The sequence below is a fragment of the Ascaphus truei genome, chromosome 7 (assembly GCF_040206685.1).
Source record: "Ascaphus truei isolate aAscTru1 chromosome 7, aAscTru1.hap1, whole genome shotgun sequence".
NCBI classification, from domain to species: Eukaryota; Metazoa; Chordata; class Amphibia; order Anura; family Ascaphidae; genus Ascaphus; species Ascaphus truei.
This window is the reverse complement of record NC_134489.1, coordinates 61,684,571-61,702,233: the sequence shown is the minus strand read 5'-3', so window position 1 is coordinate 61,702,233 and position 17,663 is coordinate 61,684,571. Positions and strand designations below refer to the sequence as shown.

The 17,663-nt window shown below is 43.0% G+C and overlaps 2 protein-coding genes across 2 annotated transcripts in view; both read left to right on the top strand.

The window, feature by feature from the left end:
• MAIP1 (matrix AAA peptidase interacting protein 1) overlaps positions 1-4,426 on the top strand; it is a 32,030-nt gene extending 27,604 nt beyond the window's left edge. Inside the window, exons 2-5 of the mRNA XM_075608707.1 lie at positions 947-1,018; positions 1,364-1,490; positions 2,170-2,320; positions 4,159-4,426. Coding sequence (XP_075464822.1) covers positions 947-1,018; positions 1,364-1,490; positions 2,170-2,320; positions 4,159-4,237 — 429 coding nt within the window. The 3' untranslated portion in view covers positions 4,238-4,426. The remainder of the gene's footprint in view (positions 1-946; positions 1,019-1,363; positions 1,491-2,169; positions 2,321-4,158) is intronic.
• A 10,215-nt stretch (positions 4,427-14,641) lies between these two features.
• Positions 14,642-17,663, top strand: part of SPATS2L (spermatogenesis associated serine rich 2 like) — a 33,359-nt gene continuing 30,337 nt past the window's right edge. Inside the window, exon 1 of the mRNA XM_075608699.1 lies at positions 14,642-14,893. The gene's annotated coding sequence lies outside the window, so the exon portion shown is untranslated. The remainder of the gene's footprint in view (positions 14,894-17,663) is intronic.

Below are 17,663 nucleotides of genomic sequence, written 5' to 3'. Positions count from 1 at the left end.
AAATGCTACAAGTATTTTCTCATAGTACAGAACTGATTTATTTAAATAAAAAACACACATGTAAGATATTGCTTGAATAGCTGCTTTAACTATATAATTAACCCTTATTCATGAGATCACTTTTATTTTAGCCTAATTTGTAGGAGCGCAGGAATCGTTCTTTTTGTTTTTCTGTATGTCTAGGGATACCTCTGGAAGGGGACATCCATGTATGTAATATTTTTAATCTCTCTAAAGATCCTTATCATAAACGAGTTACCCCTTTTGGTCTTGCTATGGTTTAGGCAGCAAACATTCCACATAGTTAAGCGTGGCTGTTTTAAAGCATCTATCTTCTAAGGCTGCGTCCACGCTAGCGCTGAGTGTGCGGCGCTTGCACAGTTTACTTATTGCAATATTAATCCTCACATCCCCGCTCATGCGGTGCTTGTGCGCAGGCACGTAAGCTCTCCCAAGCTTGGTGCTGGGGGAGTCGGTTGAATTTGATTTGGGAGCGCAGAGCATGGTCACATGACCCGGCAAAACAAATGTATTGCTGCGTGTGCTTATAGTAGAAGCGGCGCGACGGTGCGACGGCTTAGTCGCGATCGCTGGGTCAGGTCAATTTGATTTTTTCACCGACCGCAGAGTGACGTCGCTGTCGCCGGCACTATAAGCGCAGCCTAAGGCTGCGCTTATAGTGCCCGCGACGGCACTTGAAAACAAAACAATTGACTCCGTCGCCAGCGCTTGTAGTAAGCGCGACGGCAACGGTGCGGACAAAAATTTGGTAGCGGGTTAAATTTGATTTTTCAGAGACTGTCGCCAAATGTGACAGTCTCTGAACCAATCACCCTGTCGCCAAAAGTTAAATGATATTTTTCGCGGGGGGGTGACATCATCCGTCGCCGTCGCGGGCACTATACGGGCGGCCTAAGACTGATAATTTTTTCTCCATTTCTTTCAGGCTTTCACTCTTGTTTCCAAACTGCTATCTCAGTGTAATTTTGATGCACTAGAAAATCTTGTGACGAGTGAGGTAAAGATTCTTATTGTTGCATATGTATTTATTTCTAAGCATTTTACCAAGAAAGAAATATCTTGTCTTCTAGTATTTCTCTGCTATGAAATACAAACGTCTCTCATGATGTATAAATATGTACATATTAAAACTGAAGCTGATATGTCACAAATAACCAAACCATTTGTCACCTAACTTTGTTTCCTAACATATCTAGATAAACATATTTCTTTTATTGATACTTGACTCTTTCTTCTATATTAAACACACAGTTTTTACCTTAACAATCACACTACATGTTTTTTTCTAATTGGGATGTAACCCGTCTTTGACTGATGAAGTCTTATTTGCTGATGGTTGCAGGCCCTCCAGAATATAAAGGAAAAATGCTCTTTACTTTCTGACAACCACAGGAATGCGTTGGCTGCTATTTCCGATGATATCATGTACACAACCACGGGAGACGTTGGCATTTATTATGATGATAATGGTATGTGTGAGATTGGGTCCCCGTGTTGGAGACCAGTTAGGCTCCTTCAGAGGAATGTTGCATGTTAGTAACTTGTGTCTATCAGCCGAAGTGTCACTGCTAATTTACAGAGCCATCCCAGGCTGCACTGCATAATGCTTACATGGCATAGAAACACGAAGAGCAGATCAACATTTGACCCACCAAGCCTTCCTTTCTCTTTACTTCTACATTTTATTCTAATTTTCCAGACCCCCTCCCCTGGGTCCCTTTGTACTCCTCCCATAAAGTTTGCATCCCTGTCCTGCTTGGAGGCTGTTCCAGGTATTCATTACACTCTCGCTGCAGAAGGATTTTCTCACACTTTCACGAATTATACCCCCTCTTCATAGCTTCTGCTATCTTTGTTAATCTGGAAAATACTACCCTCTAATTTTTGAGAAGTATTTGAAAACATTTATGATGTTCTCCATAGTGTAAATTTTGATGCCCTCAATCCTTCCACTATTCCCATTGGCCCTGTGCCCAATATATGAAGGAAGCACATTCCCTCCCTCTGACCATCTGACATGCTCTTCCCTTACCACCACCCAATTCTTTTACACATTACTCATACTCCAACAGCCCCCTCTGCTCCCTCAGTCACACAGTCTCACTCTGGTAAATGAGGTTAACATATCTATTTTCTCTCCCCTTCCAGGTAGAAAGTTTGTCAGCATCTTGATGCGCTTTTGGTACTTGACATGTGCTGATATACCCGAAGAGAGTCTGGAGGGAACCAAAGTGATCCAAGTTGCGATGGGAGATGAAAACGTAAAGAACACTAAACGCCTTCTCACTGCAAACTACGAGTAAGGCGATTTATCATGATTGCAAGCAAAGAATGTAACTACTTTACAATAGGTGATAAAAGCTTCAAGGAAGGGTGGTAAAAAGACACATAGTGTGTGTATATATATATATATATATATATATATATATATATATATATATATATATATATATATATATATATATTAACATTTTCATTTTAGTTCCAGCGATGAGCTAAGACACAATACCTATTAGTGTGTTTGTATGTCCTCCACAGTTCTCCAAACCTGCTTCATTCACCCTTTTTGTCCCATGACATTCACTAGGAAAGCTGCATGCAAGGAGTCTGGGTAGTAACATGCAAATGAGCAAACTGTGGGCGTGTTACTTTTAGAATTTTATTCACTTTATTACATGGGTTGGCCAGACCTTCTGCATTAAACAGCTTGTAAAGCTAAGTCAGGGACAAGGAAGGTGCAGAATGGGTGTTCCCCCTTACAGACAGCTGTTTTATCCATTTATACTTGTAACCCTCCCTGTACAGCTTCTTGGGAGATTACTTTGATGTGTTATAAATGCTACTCTGCAAGGGTTACCTTGACTTCACACCACATGTCAAACAACGTTGAACAGTTTCTTTTTTTTAATTGTTATCGATGCTTTATGTGCCGTTATGAATACCCACTCTTAACACTCAGAGGGAGGTATATCTCTCAGTTGCTTAACTATTCTGAGTCCTGTGTCCCCCCTTTTTTTTGTTCGGGATACCCCTCTGTATTATCCCGGTAGTGCTAGGCCCATTGGGAATTCTAGCAGGTCCTATACCTTTTGTTGGTGTGGGAACTGCCACTTCCCTGCAGCTGGAGAGGATGGTTAACGCAGGTCCGCGGTTAGAGCAATCCATCAACACCCGGGAGTCCTCGTTACTGAGGCCCTCTGCGGCATGCCGTTTTCATATGTCATATCTTACATTGGACTCCCTTAATCTTTTGGGATCCTAATTTCACCAGGGCACTGTCACTAGCTACAACATAATAAAGTAGAAGGGGCCTGCTCTGTGCTATTGTATTTTTCCAACCCTATCTCTCCTCCCCGAGGCTCCTCTCCTCTTGTCCTCCTGGATGCTCCCTTCTGGAACCTTCCCCTCCCCTTATATACACTCTGTGATGTCATGATCCCATGACATCACAGGACTGGGCCCAGTACACGCTAACCATACGAGTAACCCTTTAGAGAGAAGGTGGGGGGGGAGGGGGGGTTACATACTCATCAGTCTGAACTTACTCACAGATTCTGTACTGTGAAGCACTCTGAATCCCACACAGTAATGATAGAATGTAACTGCACGGATGCAATAATTGTAGGGCGAAGAGCTGAATAATAACTAATTGTAGCACAAAAGTACACCAAATAGACCTGCTCTGCCTCCATCTGAATGCAGTGGTTGTCAGTCCTTCTTTCTTGCAGTAGAATAATATCTTCTGAAGTCATTATAATTAAAAAAAATATGTAAAACATGACAGAAATCAGCCATGTAAAAATGTCAAAAGTAAGAGGAAATCAATGACCGTATTCGCAAGCAAAATGGAAATTCAGCATGATACCCCTCTTAAGGTATTAATTAAGGAAACAATGCAATGGAAACCCTGTTTTCTTTTGGTAAATGATCAAGTCTGGGTATTTTCACCATCGGTCCATCCACCCCTCTCTCAAACACCATACAGAATTCTGCACATGTTCATCCAAAAGGAGTTCCCAAAGTGTCATTTATTTATTATGTGAAGTGATTATTATTATTATTATTATTATTATTATTATTATACCTTTTTTGTCTCTTTGTCCCCTTTCTCTATATTTATGGTTTGTGTCTTTATAGGTTCCGCAGGGAATTTACTCAGGGAGTTCAACCGGACTGGATCATCACACGCATCGAACATTCAAAGCTATTAGATTAGGACTTCTAGGAGCAACTTTTACTGGGCAGATGTGAAGCCACAAGCGCACTTGAAATAGCTGTTCATCTCTCTTTAGTTTTTTTGTTTTTCAAACTGCCAAATAACACTGATTCCTATGGACTCCATTTATACAGCTCCGTTTTATAGCTTACCAAGTATTAAAACAAAACAAAAATTTAAACAAACAAATTGTCGGTTGTCTATGTTTAAAAATTGATTTAAAAAAAATATTAAACATTCTGAAAAATGTGTTAAAAAAATATATTAAAATATTTGTATGATTTATTCTGCAGCTCAATTGCTATAATTAAAGGTGAAGTCCCTTCAATCAATTTCTAGGAAATATAAAGAAAAGCAAAATATTCTTAAATATAGATAATTTATGACATTTATTGATATGATATAAAAACTTGTACTGTAGTGCCAACGAGTATTCTAAAACAAATCTGGGGCAATCGCCAACAAGACCCAGGTACATGCTGGGTACATGCTGCAACATTTCAGTGACATTTCTGCAGCCAGACTGAATGGGACTGCCAGGGACCCCTGCTGTGTTAACCTGATGGGCCATTAGTCTCTGCAGAAGTGTCACTGAAATGTTTGCAGCATGTATGCAGTATGTACCTGGATCTTGTTGGTGATAGCCCAAGATTTTCCAAGGCAAGTTTTAGAATACTCGTCGGCGCACCTGTATATGTAAATTCTTCCTTTGACATCCAATTTAGTGTTGAACATACGTGTGTGTGTGTGTGTGTGTGTGTATGCATGCACAATATGTGTTTATGTTGTTTCTACATCCTGATTTTCAGTCCTTGTCCATTCACTGGTTGATCAAGTCCTCCCCACGATCTTCCAGGCACTGCGCTTGCTGCTTCTCCATGTTGCCCTAACACATTTTCTGATTTCATCCTCCCATCTTTTGGTCGTCGTCTTTGTGTTTTCATTTCCCTTAAAAATCCATCTGATTTAACATCTTTCTTCAACGATGGTCATTTTCTTTTCGCGATATGTCGACCCACTTCCATTTTTATTTCTTCACCCGTGTGATGTGATATCACAGACTGCGTGTGTGCGCGTGTGCGCGCCTATGCATTCCCAGTAAGCTCAAACCCCAACACCCACCACATTATATCACAAAGGAGTGCTACTGAGCATGGCAAATGCACACTCAAAAGACAGGAAAGTCCAATGCTACATCCAATTGACAAAACATATATGGTAATAAGTATAAAGTTAAATACTTCAATAATAATATTTTTCTTGGTTATTTATTTAAACCCTTTGGCGTCAAGGTCCTAACACTAAACTGTGAACCTTTCCTTTTACCCCTGCATGAGGAGAAACAACCATAATAGGTCCTGTATATATAAATATATATATTATAGAGATATCTCTATCGCGCTCTCGTCCTTTCCATGACAGTACACACAATGGAGTTTATGCCTCTCCTTCCTGCGGGATAGGACCGGCTTTGCCAAAGCATTTAAAAGGACCCCTCCAACGAGATCCAGTTATGTTTTTCCCACCGGCGTGTGGAGTCGAGTTGTCATAATCCCAGTTGGTTTAAAAACATTTTATATGGTCAACTGAGAGGAATCCGAGATTTAAATTCACACATTTTAGGATAGAAACTACCATAGATATTGCCATAGAGAAAGTGAACATTATTGAGAAAAGTGAATCGATCCAAAGAAAAACAAAAATTGAAAAGACCCAGGATTGCAGAATGTCTTTTATCACCCAGTATAATAGAGAAGCTCCCAAAATAAAGAGTATTCTGTTCAAACCTTGGTACATTTAAAAAATGATCAAATACTTAAGGATCATATACCAAACAAACCCAATATAATCTTCAGTAAAGCTCCCAATTTGAAAAGTAAGTTTGCACCCTCCACCTTTAAAAAGAAAGATAACAAAAATTCAAATGAATCCAATCCGAATTGGCTCACCAAAGGAGCAGAGGCAGGACTGGTACCGGCTGAGAGACCAGGAAATCTCCATACATTTACCTGCACATTGCCTTTGTGCAAAATGTGAGTGCACATTTGTTATATGTTATTGATTCCACATTATATGTACAGACGCACCACGCTATTGTGAGACTTCTTTCCTTTGAGGAACATTGGAGAATTGACTCCTGTTCTGGCTGCCCCTGACGTTGCACTGCACCGTGCTCCAGTCACAGAGAGACTGGGTCTCTGACGTGCCATCTGTTTAGAGGGAATTTGTGAGTGTAATACTTAGGCGACGCTTATAGTGCCGGCGACGGCAGGCTACGGTCGCTGGAAAAATCAAATTGAGATGACTTCCATCCAGCGATCGCGACCAAGCCGTCGTGTCGCGCTTACTATAAGCGCACGTGACGGCGGCTATGCATTTGTTTTGACACGACGTTGCGTCGCTGGCACTATAAGCGCATATAACACTTTTTAATATTCACCCATATTGGCTTCACTATTGTGCATTTTTTATGTTTTGTTTCTATAGCTCTTCATGTGAACATCTGTGCTCCCCTTTTTTGGAAGAAATATGCATCGATTTGGACTTAGAAACGGACCTCAAAGGGTTTAATGAGCTGCTTTACATTATTTTACACTTTGTTCACATATTTGGTGACATACACCGTGCTATTGTCTTTTTGCACAATTGTATTTTATTTTCACTGTGTGTAAATAATTGTATAATTCACTATCACCATCACGTATCATGCACATTATTATTCACTATTTATTTATACCCCTATCCCATTTAAGAGTGCCCAGTTGCAATCCTTTCTATTTTGTAATGTTAATGTAATGTTAATGGAGGTCTGGTCCCTCTGCTACTGTGTACATATCAGCAAAATCCTCTGATTGGGGTCTGATGCACCCTCTATGATCTGGTCCCTCTGCTGCAGCAAGTATACCAGAAAAATCCTCCGATCGAGGTCTGAAAGAATGCATTTCAGGATCAAGGCCCAAGATGATTTTTTTTAGGCCTTTGGAAAGGTTTTTTGCCGGTCCTTAGGCCATGCTACACCCACGGAACAACTTCAACCGCAAGTGCGTTCGCCGGAACAGGAAGTGACGTGTTTTGTTTTTTTTGCCGCAAAAACAATCATTAAGTTGTGACTTCCTCCTGCATGCTCATGGGAGTAGTATTTAAGGTCTGAATTGCCCATTCTCCCTTTGTATATGTAGCCCCTTGCTAGGGACTACTAGTAGTTAAGGACCCTAGGGCTTTAACTGTGTGGGGTGTCACAGTTACTCCTCTCCCGATCATGTGATACAGGATGACTTGCAGAAAGGATAGCCACTCTCCAGTAAGTTGTGACCAGTGATGTCACCATAGGGAGATGGGAGGATATATATGGCGCCCCCAGTGTTCTAGAAACAGGTTCCTCAGGAGTAGCAGTTGGAGAGGGCCTCACTCTAAGTTATGTATATAGATTTGAGTGTATAGTTATGTGTAGTAAGGATGTCCTGCCACCTTTATTGTTTCAGTTAAAAAAGGTGCAGTTTATAGATGGTCCATAATAATGAACAGAGATTGTTTTCTGACTAGAAGAGGAGCAGGGTCAGCAGGGAGTTCTCAGAATAGAAACTCTTGAGCATAGTTGGATCTGGCCCCCTGGAAGGTCCCTAGTGCAGTCCCGATCCACTAGGTATGGATGAGGTAGATGGTGCACAGTGGCAGGATACTGATCCCTGAAGATAGTGTACTCCCATTGATAGGTCCCCAGTAAACTCCTGATCTGGTAAGCATAGAAGAAGAATGCCATCCACAGTAAAGGAATACTGATCCCTGTGAATACAGTAGGTCCACCAAAAACATAGGCATTGAAGAAGCTATACAAGAGATTGCCAATCTAATATTACTAAAGGATACAAGCCTAACCTTCCTAGTGTGGAAGTGAGAGCTACCAAAGGAAGAAGCACAGAGTAACCATATTGTTTGACACCAGTTAATCTATGTAAAGTATTATCAACGGATGTGAATAAGGCCTTGCCCCCGCTGCCTACTACAGTGTCCGCCACACACGGACGAGAGCCCTCCCCTCAATGGTGCCGGGCCCGCTGTGAGGGGGGGGCGCAGCGCTGTGGCGAGAGTTGCTCCTGCTCTCAATAGATTTGAGAGCAGGACTCGCGACGAGGGATACGGCACGCCCCCCGGCGGTTCAGCCAATGAGGGCGAACCTGCCAGGTGACGTCATGGCCGCGCCCCCGTCACTCCCCCGCCACGCCGCCCCCCCCGGTCTCTCTTCCTGCAGTGAGCTACAGACCAGGGAATCGGCTGCGCGTCGCCAATCTCGCGGGCGCGCGTTGCAGCGGAGTTACCGGGGCCTTAGCCTAAAGCTTTTTCTTTGTACTTTCCTGGTGCCCCTAATTCTAACATCTGCCTTCACGGATCCAGAACCCTGCAAAGGTATGAGACACTGAGCACAGCCATGTAAATAGTCCATCATGATATAAAAATTTAAGAGCCGGGCTAGGAGGGTAACATATATAGCAGATAACCAGTTGCTACATGGTGCTGCTTCCCTGAATCTTTATTATGTCGGCTCCTAATACTTCTCTTGAGCACAAGGTTGAACCTGGGCAAACATGATCAAGAGGCTAATAAACCTAAAAAGGCTAGAGCTGAAACTATGCATTCTATTTGTGCTCTATGATGTAATAGAGTTTGAGGAACGTCCTGGCAACTTGGCTAAACGTATGACGTTTGAGGTGGCCCTACGACGCAGGAAGGATGGGGGTAAACCCCATCATATGTACAGCCTGGGAAGGACTCAGAAAAATATAAACGGTATGGGGGGGTGGTGTGTGTGTGTGTGTGTGTGTGTGTGTCAGTCAAGCAAAGTAAAAGCAGATTTCTATGAATTGTTCCAGTCTGTAAAGGAAAGGCAAGGATCAATATAGATGGTTCTGAAAATCTGATGTGCTATGTATCACGAATGTGATCTCTAAGTAAGATGGGATGATTGTTTTTTGTCATGTAAATTCTGTTCCTGACTGTGATGACCTTGCTCACTGTGGTAGATTGGGATTTTTGACCTGTGTTCTATTGACTCCTGGGGGTTTCTCGGCAAGTTGAAGGTTTTTTAAGAAAACTTGGTAATGAAAGATCATTTACTCATCAAGACCAAATAACTTCATTTTATGTGATAATTCAAAAAAGGTCGGTAAATGTTTTACTGTAATGGTATGAATGATATATACCGGTAATATAGAAGTATGTTAGTTTATATAAGAAGTCTTAGCACAGTCACAGTATTTTTACATTCCTAGGATAAGAATAAGGGCGGGGGTTCTACAAAGTCACAACACCTTATTAAAGGGTTACATAAGTCTTAAACCATTTAAAACCACTGGTGTAACAGATCAGTCTGAACTGTGCATTTCATAGCACTGGTGGGGTATGAATGTAGTTTCTCACTTTGGTATCCATACAAAGCTAATCAGGGGACCACAGCTCCATCCCACTGATACACCAAAGGCAAAATTAACTCTTAATACCAGTCAATACCCAAAACATGTATTCTTTTACACAGATATGACTATAATGAGTATTACGCTTGAAAGGAATCGTCTTCCATAGTACTTACTGTGACTATGGCTTGTGGTTGGGCTACAAATACTCTCTTCCAGTGGATAAGCATGAGTCAGGAGTTTGGGCGCAGGGTGAACAGAATACTATGTTTGCACATTGTGCATCAAATACAAATAGCACATTCGCATGTCTCAGAGAAGTCTGCAACCCTGCCTTTCCCCATTATGTCTTAGCATAGTGTTTCCACTGCAGCCAGGGATTCTAGGCAATGACATGTAAATGAGCACTCACAGTGTCACCTTTTGCTTCTTACCCATTTTAACATGGGGCCCTATAAGATAATGCCTGCCGTATTACACAACTTTTCAGCACAGCCTGGGTTAAAGAAGTACATAGCCAGTAACCCTACTCACAGACAGCTGTTTCAACCTTTTGAGTCTCATGAGTGCACATTGTGCATAGATTTCTCCCCAAAGCAAATATTAATGACTGACAGAGGTAATTAGGGAGGAGGAGGTTGCCAGCATCATATACTTCGTATTTTAGTTAAGCGATACAGTGTGCATTCCTTACTCCATATTTCAGTGCGGGCTGCAGACAGCTGGAAGCCTGGCAAAAGTATGTGGCCTCAGCAAGCAACTGCTGAGCTTCTCTGCCATGTTTTCAACATCCTCCAAAAAAGGATTTAATAACATCAAAATAAATATTCAGCGTATTCTGATCTACTTGTTTTTGTAGCACTCATATTAAACATAATTAATCAATACTAAGAAGACATACAGTAAAATCGTGGTTTTTTTTAACCCTTTTTTGGTTAAGGAACCCTATAATTATTAGAGAGGGTTGGCGATCCTTACAATGAATCTGACCTCAGACGCGCTATTAGAGAGGGTTGGAGTTCCTTACAATGCATCTGATCTCAGACGCGCTGTTAGAGAGGGTTGGGAATCCTTACAGTACGTCTGATCTGAGACACGCTATTAGAGATGTTTGGGGTTTTGCAAAATTTAATTATATGGTGAAATTCTGCAAAACCCCAAACATCTCTAATAGCACATCTGAGATCAGATGTACTGTAAGGAACCCCAACCCTCTCTAATAGCACGTCTGAGATCAGATGTACTGTAAGGAAACCCAACCCTCTCTAATAGCACGTCTGAGATCAGATGTACTGTAAGGAACCCCAACCCTCTCTAATAGCGCGTCTGAGATCAGACGCATTGTAAGGAACCCCAACCGTCTCTAATAGCGTGTCTGAGATCAGGCATTGCAAGGAACCCCAACCCTCTCTAATAGACCTCCTGACAAAGCACGTAGTGTGAAACGTGTGAAACGTGTCACAGGAACAAGTGGCTGCCAGGTGAATTCTCATTGGTGGAGAGGCTGACCAGTGTGGGGAAGGATCATCCAGCTGACGGAGCTATGGGTCCGGACCTGATGTACATCCACTCCCACGGCTGTGTTTCTGGACTTCCCGGTCACCCACTCATACACCACTAGCCAATTGTAAGTTTATTTCATTTTGTCATACACGCATTATATGTATTTTTGTATTTGTTGTGTCATGTCCAGTCCCGTTGGGGGATTGTTCAGGTTTTAATATATAAACATACTGCTTCTCACACGCGCCTTCTCCGCTTTTTTCTTTGCCTCTCTAATAGCGCATCTGAGATCAGGCATTGTATTTGGCGAAAACATTTTTTTTTATAATTATTTTGTCGAACACTCAAGTTAATATTAATTAGAAACGTATTTGTAAATGTACCATTTAGTATCAAATACGTATACAATTTCTAAATTCCTCCCTTTCAAATAATGTTACATGAAACTTAAAGCAATCTACGCTTATCGCCATTTTTTCGGCACTTTATTTTACTAAGAGAGATCTCTTCTTGCCCTTTCCAAAGCTGGTTTTATTTTTAAAATCGGATGCTTCGTTCAGGAGATAAAAGTGTTAGATATATTAAGTGCCCGGGAAGTTAAAAGGGAGCTCTTCCCAGAGCCCAGGGCAGTCTAGGGCAGGGGTGTGCAAACTGGGGGGCGCGAGATTTTTTTGGGGGGGGTGCGGCAGTTGCAAAGGCCCCCGCGCTCTTCCCCAAGGCATTTAAATTAAATACTAGGGTATCACGTGAGGCTCCTGCAACTCAATTACCGTGATTCAGCCGGCTTCGGGCAACGCAGCGTCAAATTACACCACAGGGTCACGTGACCCCGCAGCGGCATTGACGTTGCAACAAAGGTAAGGGGGGGGTGCGAGCACAGGGGGAGAGCAGGCATGGGGGCGCAGCACCAGAAGTTTGCGCACCCCTGACTCTAGGGGTTACCATGTCAACCTCAGACACTAGAGAAATATGTGATTTTTAACGTTAAAAAAAATGTTTTTTTTTCAAGAGCAGGACATGCTCAGGGGGGCAAGATGCTAACATTAAATGAGTTAAACGTATATAGACTTCTGGGGAGATTACTCTTTTAGTGCACTTCTCTATTATAAGCCTGTAGGGCTGCTTGAAGACTGCACCATCTGGGGATCCATCGTGGGAGAAGATAATGTTTGAGATAAAATCTTTAGAACTGGGGTCCAAAGATTTGCCACTTCCTTATTTAACCGTTTTTATGCTCCTCCATAACGCCAAAGCAATATTTTCAGAGCAATGCATTGCATCCCACTCTGGCCTGAACGGGCAATTATACTCTGACCAACAGACTTTATGTAAAATCCCCGGGACACCAAAAGGAATTAAGAAAACATAGAGATGCTGAATTCCTCACAGTCTTTAGACGCACATCGGTATCCTGACACCTACTGTAGATACTGCTCTGGCTTTGAATGGATCCCTTGAAAGGAGACATTCACATTTTTTTTTCTGGGTTGATCTTGAACACGAAATAACTTGTTTTCCCCCCTGGCGTACAATGCTCCTATTCATTTACAGGTACCAGTCAGGTATACTCTGAGTTAAACTTTGCACAGGGCTTACAGAGCATGTGAATTCCCCTTACGCTGGTCGGTGTCGGGAAGCGCTGACCCAAATATGTGGGGACGCAGTTTTGAACTCCCCTTGCGTTAGTCAGCGCATTGGCAGTGCTGACCGCAGGTTGTTCCGGGGGGGGGGGAGATTTGGGGGGCTGCTACATACTGTACCTCTCTAGCAGCGCCCACAATGTCCTAAAAAGCAGTGCAGTAGCTTAGTGATCAGAACGCTGCCTTTGAAGCAGGTACTGCGGTAATGGTTTATTTCTTGGTATGAGCTCTCCTAACCCTGGCAAGTTTCTGTAGCAAGACAATGTCTCCCCTGTGACGCGGCTGAGAAAGCAAAAAGCCGCAGCTCCGGAGACTGCCGCGTTCGCGCTGCGGGGTGTCTATGCTTCCCGGATTGGACTCTGACAGTGATAATCCCCTGCCGCCAGGGTAGGTAACCCTCGCTGCTTGGCGTCTAGTGAGATTACATCAGGGTGTTAGATATGGCTACTCCGCATCTGTTACCTAGACTCAGGCGGCTGGGCGATGAGGTAGCAAGGTGGTATAATAATGGTTATTGAAAAGTTATTTATACATGTATATTTAGGCACTGTACCGTATATAAGTTTTTCTGGATGTGCACTGAGCTTTGTCTGTGTTTTATGTTATGTCTCTGGTTTTAGGTATAATAATGGGCGCCAGGAACTATTAAAGTACAACTTTCATTAATTCATGTTCCCATACACAGGGACACATATTAATAACGTTGCACGGTACTTTATAACAGACGTACATGGATACTGTTCTTCCATCAGTGTCGAATCTTAACACTTCCATGAAGCTCCTTTGACTTAGTTGCTCTGAGTATGTGGGACCCGGCCCCCCTGGTTTCTTCGGAACCGTCAACGGTATTTATCCTATTACTCTGGGGCCCTACGGGAATCCTGGCGGGTCTTTTCGTACTTGTCCCAATACCTTTTGCTTGCTTGGGAACTGCTACTTCCGCACAGATGGAGGAGGAATACTAGCGCCGATCCGTGGCTAGAGCTGATCCACCAGCATCCAGGAGCCATCTTTCCTGAGGCCCTCTAGGGCGTGCCGTATTCCTTTTTATTATTTATTCTGGCTTCCATTCCTTCTTTCAGGGATCCTAACTTAACGGGTACTGTCCCTACCTACAACATAATAAACAGGGGGGCAGGATCTATACTGTTACTTTGGAAAGATTAGTGATCTACTCTCCTCGAGGCTCCCAGCGTACAATATCCATGTTAGTAACCCTTAAGGAGGTGGGGGGGTTAAATACAGAAGGGGTTTTAGCTCCGGAGCTCATTTGAAAAAAGGTTTAAGGAATATTTACTCTCTAAGAACAGATTCTTCTTCAAAATAGAGAGATTTTTGATCAAAAAGGCAGCGCTACCTAGTACTGTTTGGTACCACCGCAACTTCAACAATTGGGTTTACATTTAGGGTTGCCAGGTGTCCGGTATTGAACTGGACTGTCCTGTATTTGAATACTCTGTCCAGTAAAAAATGGGAGGTACTGTAATACTGGACATGTATGTGTCCGGTATTTTCCTCCCTGGACATAGTGACCTGACGCACCTTTCACCATTGAGTCCAGTATTTTTGGAGAAGCCACCTGGCAACCCTATTTACATTCTAAATCTGTTTCCTGGCTTATGGTTATAGGAGGAGGAAGTTGTCTGCGTCTGTGGGGTTAGTTATGGGGGTGTAATATAATGTATACTGTACTTTCTGGGATAGGCAGTACAGAAGCTGTGGGTAAGGATTGGGGTGTGGAGCTGTGAGCGAGGCTCTGGTTTGAGAAGGGAAGTGCTAAAGCTGAGTTCTGTCTCCCTCTCAAGGTTATTTGAGGACACTACTAGTAATAAATCAGCTACTTTCAGCCAACCTCCTTTCTACACACAGAACCCAGCTCTCCCTCTCCAACTCTCTCCCTTTCGCTTTCTCTCCCAGCTTTCTGTCCTATCCCACTCCCTCTCTTAATCCTACCATTCCTTATTACTTCACAGATCTCTCCCAACTCTTTCTGTCTCTCTCTCTCTGTCTCCCCCTAACCCCCATCTCTCTCCCTCACCCCCATCTCTATATCTCCCCACAGCTCTTCTCTCTCTCAGCAGTCTCCAGTCACAGTGCTGTGCCAGGTAAGAACTTATAACAGGATTTATAATTATGAAGCCGTATGTATATATACATATACATACACACAAAAAATATGGATTATTAAAAGATGTATATAGATATATGAATATGCATTTATATATGTATTTTCATATGTATGAAGGAGATTGGGGCACCAAGGAGGGGAGGAAGTAATATGGTCTATTAGTGAACATTGTGTGCACAGCGCTGTACAGTACACAGTGGCACTTACAGAAAATAATAATGATAACCCGGAGAGCTTGCACTCTAATTCTGCAGTACCGAGAACCATGAGCTGATTTGACAGGCGATCCCACGTCAAAGACCAGCACACAGTTATATCATCGTCAGGAACAGCACATTGTAGACTCAATTGAAATTATCACATTTATGTCTTGATAGTGCTACCAGATTCCTGAGACCTGCATGTGATAGCATAAGACATCCCTGTGCCAGAGAGCTTGCACTCCAATATTTGAGCCCTGGCTCGGAGGAAGATTAAAGGACCCTCTTGTTGTTACGCGGGGTCAAGACTTTTAAGCTCCTTTCATATTTTTTAAATTGTAAAGTGAATGTTCCTAGGAGTGTGTTATTGCTAATACTTTTTAAGCATTGACTATTTTAAAGAACACTTTCATATCACATGTTAACCTGGTGCTTAACCTTTCACCGCCTACAATGCATCATTTGGAAGGGGTGCATTTTTTGGCATTTCCTTGAGTGGAAAAATCCTGACGGTTGGAGACAAGATAACTCTGAAATGCTATTATACCCAGAAGGCACACAGAGCACGTTGCATTCTAGTTTTCTGTGGATTCAGAGAAAACCTCTCTTCTGATCAACGGTTGACGTGGCTTAATAAAAACTAGTGGTACAAGCTACACTTATTAAACATAGCTCGGTGCACTGCAGTAACAAGAAAGTCATAAGCTATACGCTTACCCTCAAAAATGTGAAGGGGGAGAGGCTTTTTTTTTTCTTCTCTAAAATTAATTCCTTTTCTGCAACAGGAAAGGGGAATTGTACGTTTGTAAGTGAAAAGAAAAAGTGTGACCCGGGGTATGAAAATTAAACCAAGAATGGATTTTCATAGCAGCATCACATTTCAGTCACTGATTCTGACGCAAGAAGCTGCAAGAATTTTCTTCCGCTGCTCCTCCTTTATCTAGCACTGGGGCGGCCAACTCCAGTCCTTAAGGGCCACCAACAGGTCAAGTTTTAAGGATATCCCTGCTTCAGCACAGGTGGCTCAATCAATGACTGAAGCAGGGATATCCTTAAAAGCTGACCGGTTGGTGGCTCTTGAGGACGGAAGTTGGCTGCCCCGAGTAGTAGATTGAGCCCTGTAAAGCAGATGTCCAGCTCGGGCTTCGCATGACTTAAGGAAACACAGCTGCTGCATTTGCACAGGCCATATATGGGTAGAAAAATTACATATTAAACTGAGAAGCAAAAACATCTGGATGCACGCTGAAACAGAGAATATCCAGGCATTTCTGTTCATCCTTTCGGTATACTGAGTCGTGGACCAGTTTCTGAATGACCTGGACAGGGTTACGGTTACATAGATGAGGTTGCAAAAAGACATACGTCCATCAAGTTCAACCTGTGCCAGATTTAGTGACAGATAGTCTATCCTATATCCCTACTTACAGTATATTGATCCAGAGGGAGGCAAACAAAAAAAAGGGTGATTGGAGTGGCTTTAAAAAGTAGTGTACCTGAAAAAGCAACAGGTATTACATATGGGGGCAATGCTGTATTTGAGAAAAGTCTAAGCCAGGGGTGCGCAAACTGGGGGGGGGGGAGGCGCGGAGATTCTCTGGGTGGGGGACGTGGCAGTTACCCAAGCCCCACGCAACCCCGAAGGCATTTAAATTAAATGCCGGGGGAACGCGCAAGACCTCTGTAAATTCCCTTTCCTTGGCTTCGGGCGACACGTTGCCATGGGAATCCGACGTCACATGAAATTGCCGCGTCATTTGACAGAGCCGAGCAGGGGGGTAGGGGGTTGCGAGCATGGGGGGGAGAGCAGGCAAGGGGGCGCAGACTGAAAAGTTTGAGCACCCATGGCCTAAGCATTATATGTGCAGAAAAAATATAGAGGAGGGGGCTCTCTAAAATGAATCAGTTTTTCTAGTTTAAATAGAATGTGGACAATTGTAAGTAAATAAAATAGCAGTGGTACTGTGGGCGTGTCAGAACCCACTGGCGCCGGGATTTCACTAAGCCACGGTGCAAGGTGTTGCGTCTTGATCGGGCGTTTGCCGCCGCTTGGTGAATCCTGACCTTTGACCACTGTGAACATCCAGATATTAACATCTGTCAGCTCTGTGAGTCGCACCTATCTGAAGTATCTCACTGATTTCTATATCTGCCAAAGTGGCCGTCTGGACAGTTTTCGGCCGAAAATCGGCCTAGACTTTAGTCTCTGTGATAAGGCCAAAATAGCTGTCTTTGAGTAGGGTTACTGGCTATGCATTTCTTTAACCCATGCTGTGCTGAAAAGCTGTGTAATGCAGCAGGCATAAGCTTATGGGGGCAAATGTTAAAATACCCATGAAGTAAAAGTGACACTGTGTGCTCATCTGCATATCATTTCCCAGAATCCCTAGCTGCAGTGGAAGCACTGTATGCTAAAAGATAATTGGGAAAAGCAGGGTTGTGGACCTGCCTGAGCAGAGCCGGCGCAAGGGTTTAATGCGCCGTAGGCGCAACTTAAAGTTTTGAATTGCTTTTGTGGTGAACTGAAATATTTTTTTTAGTACATAC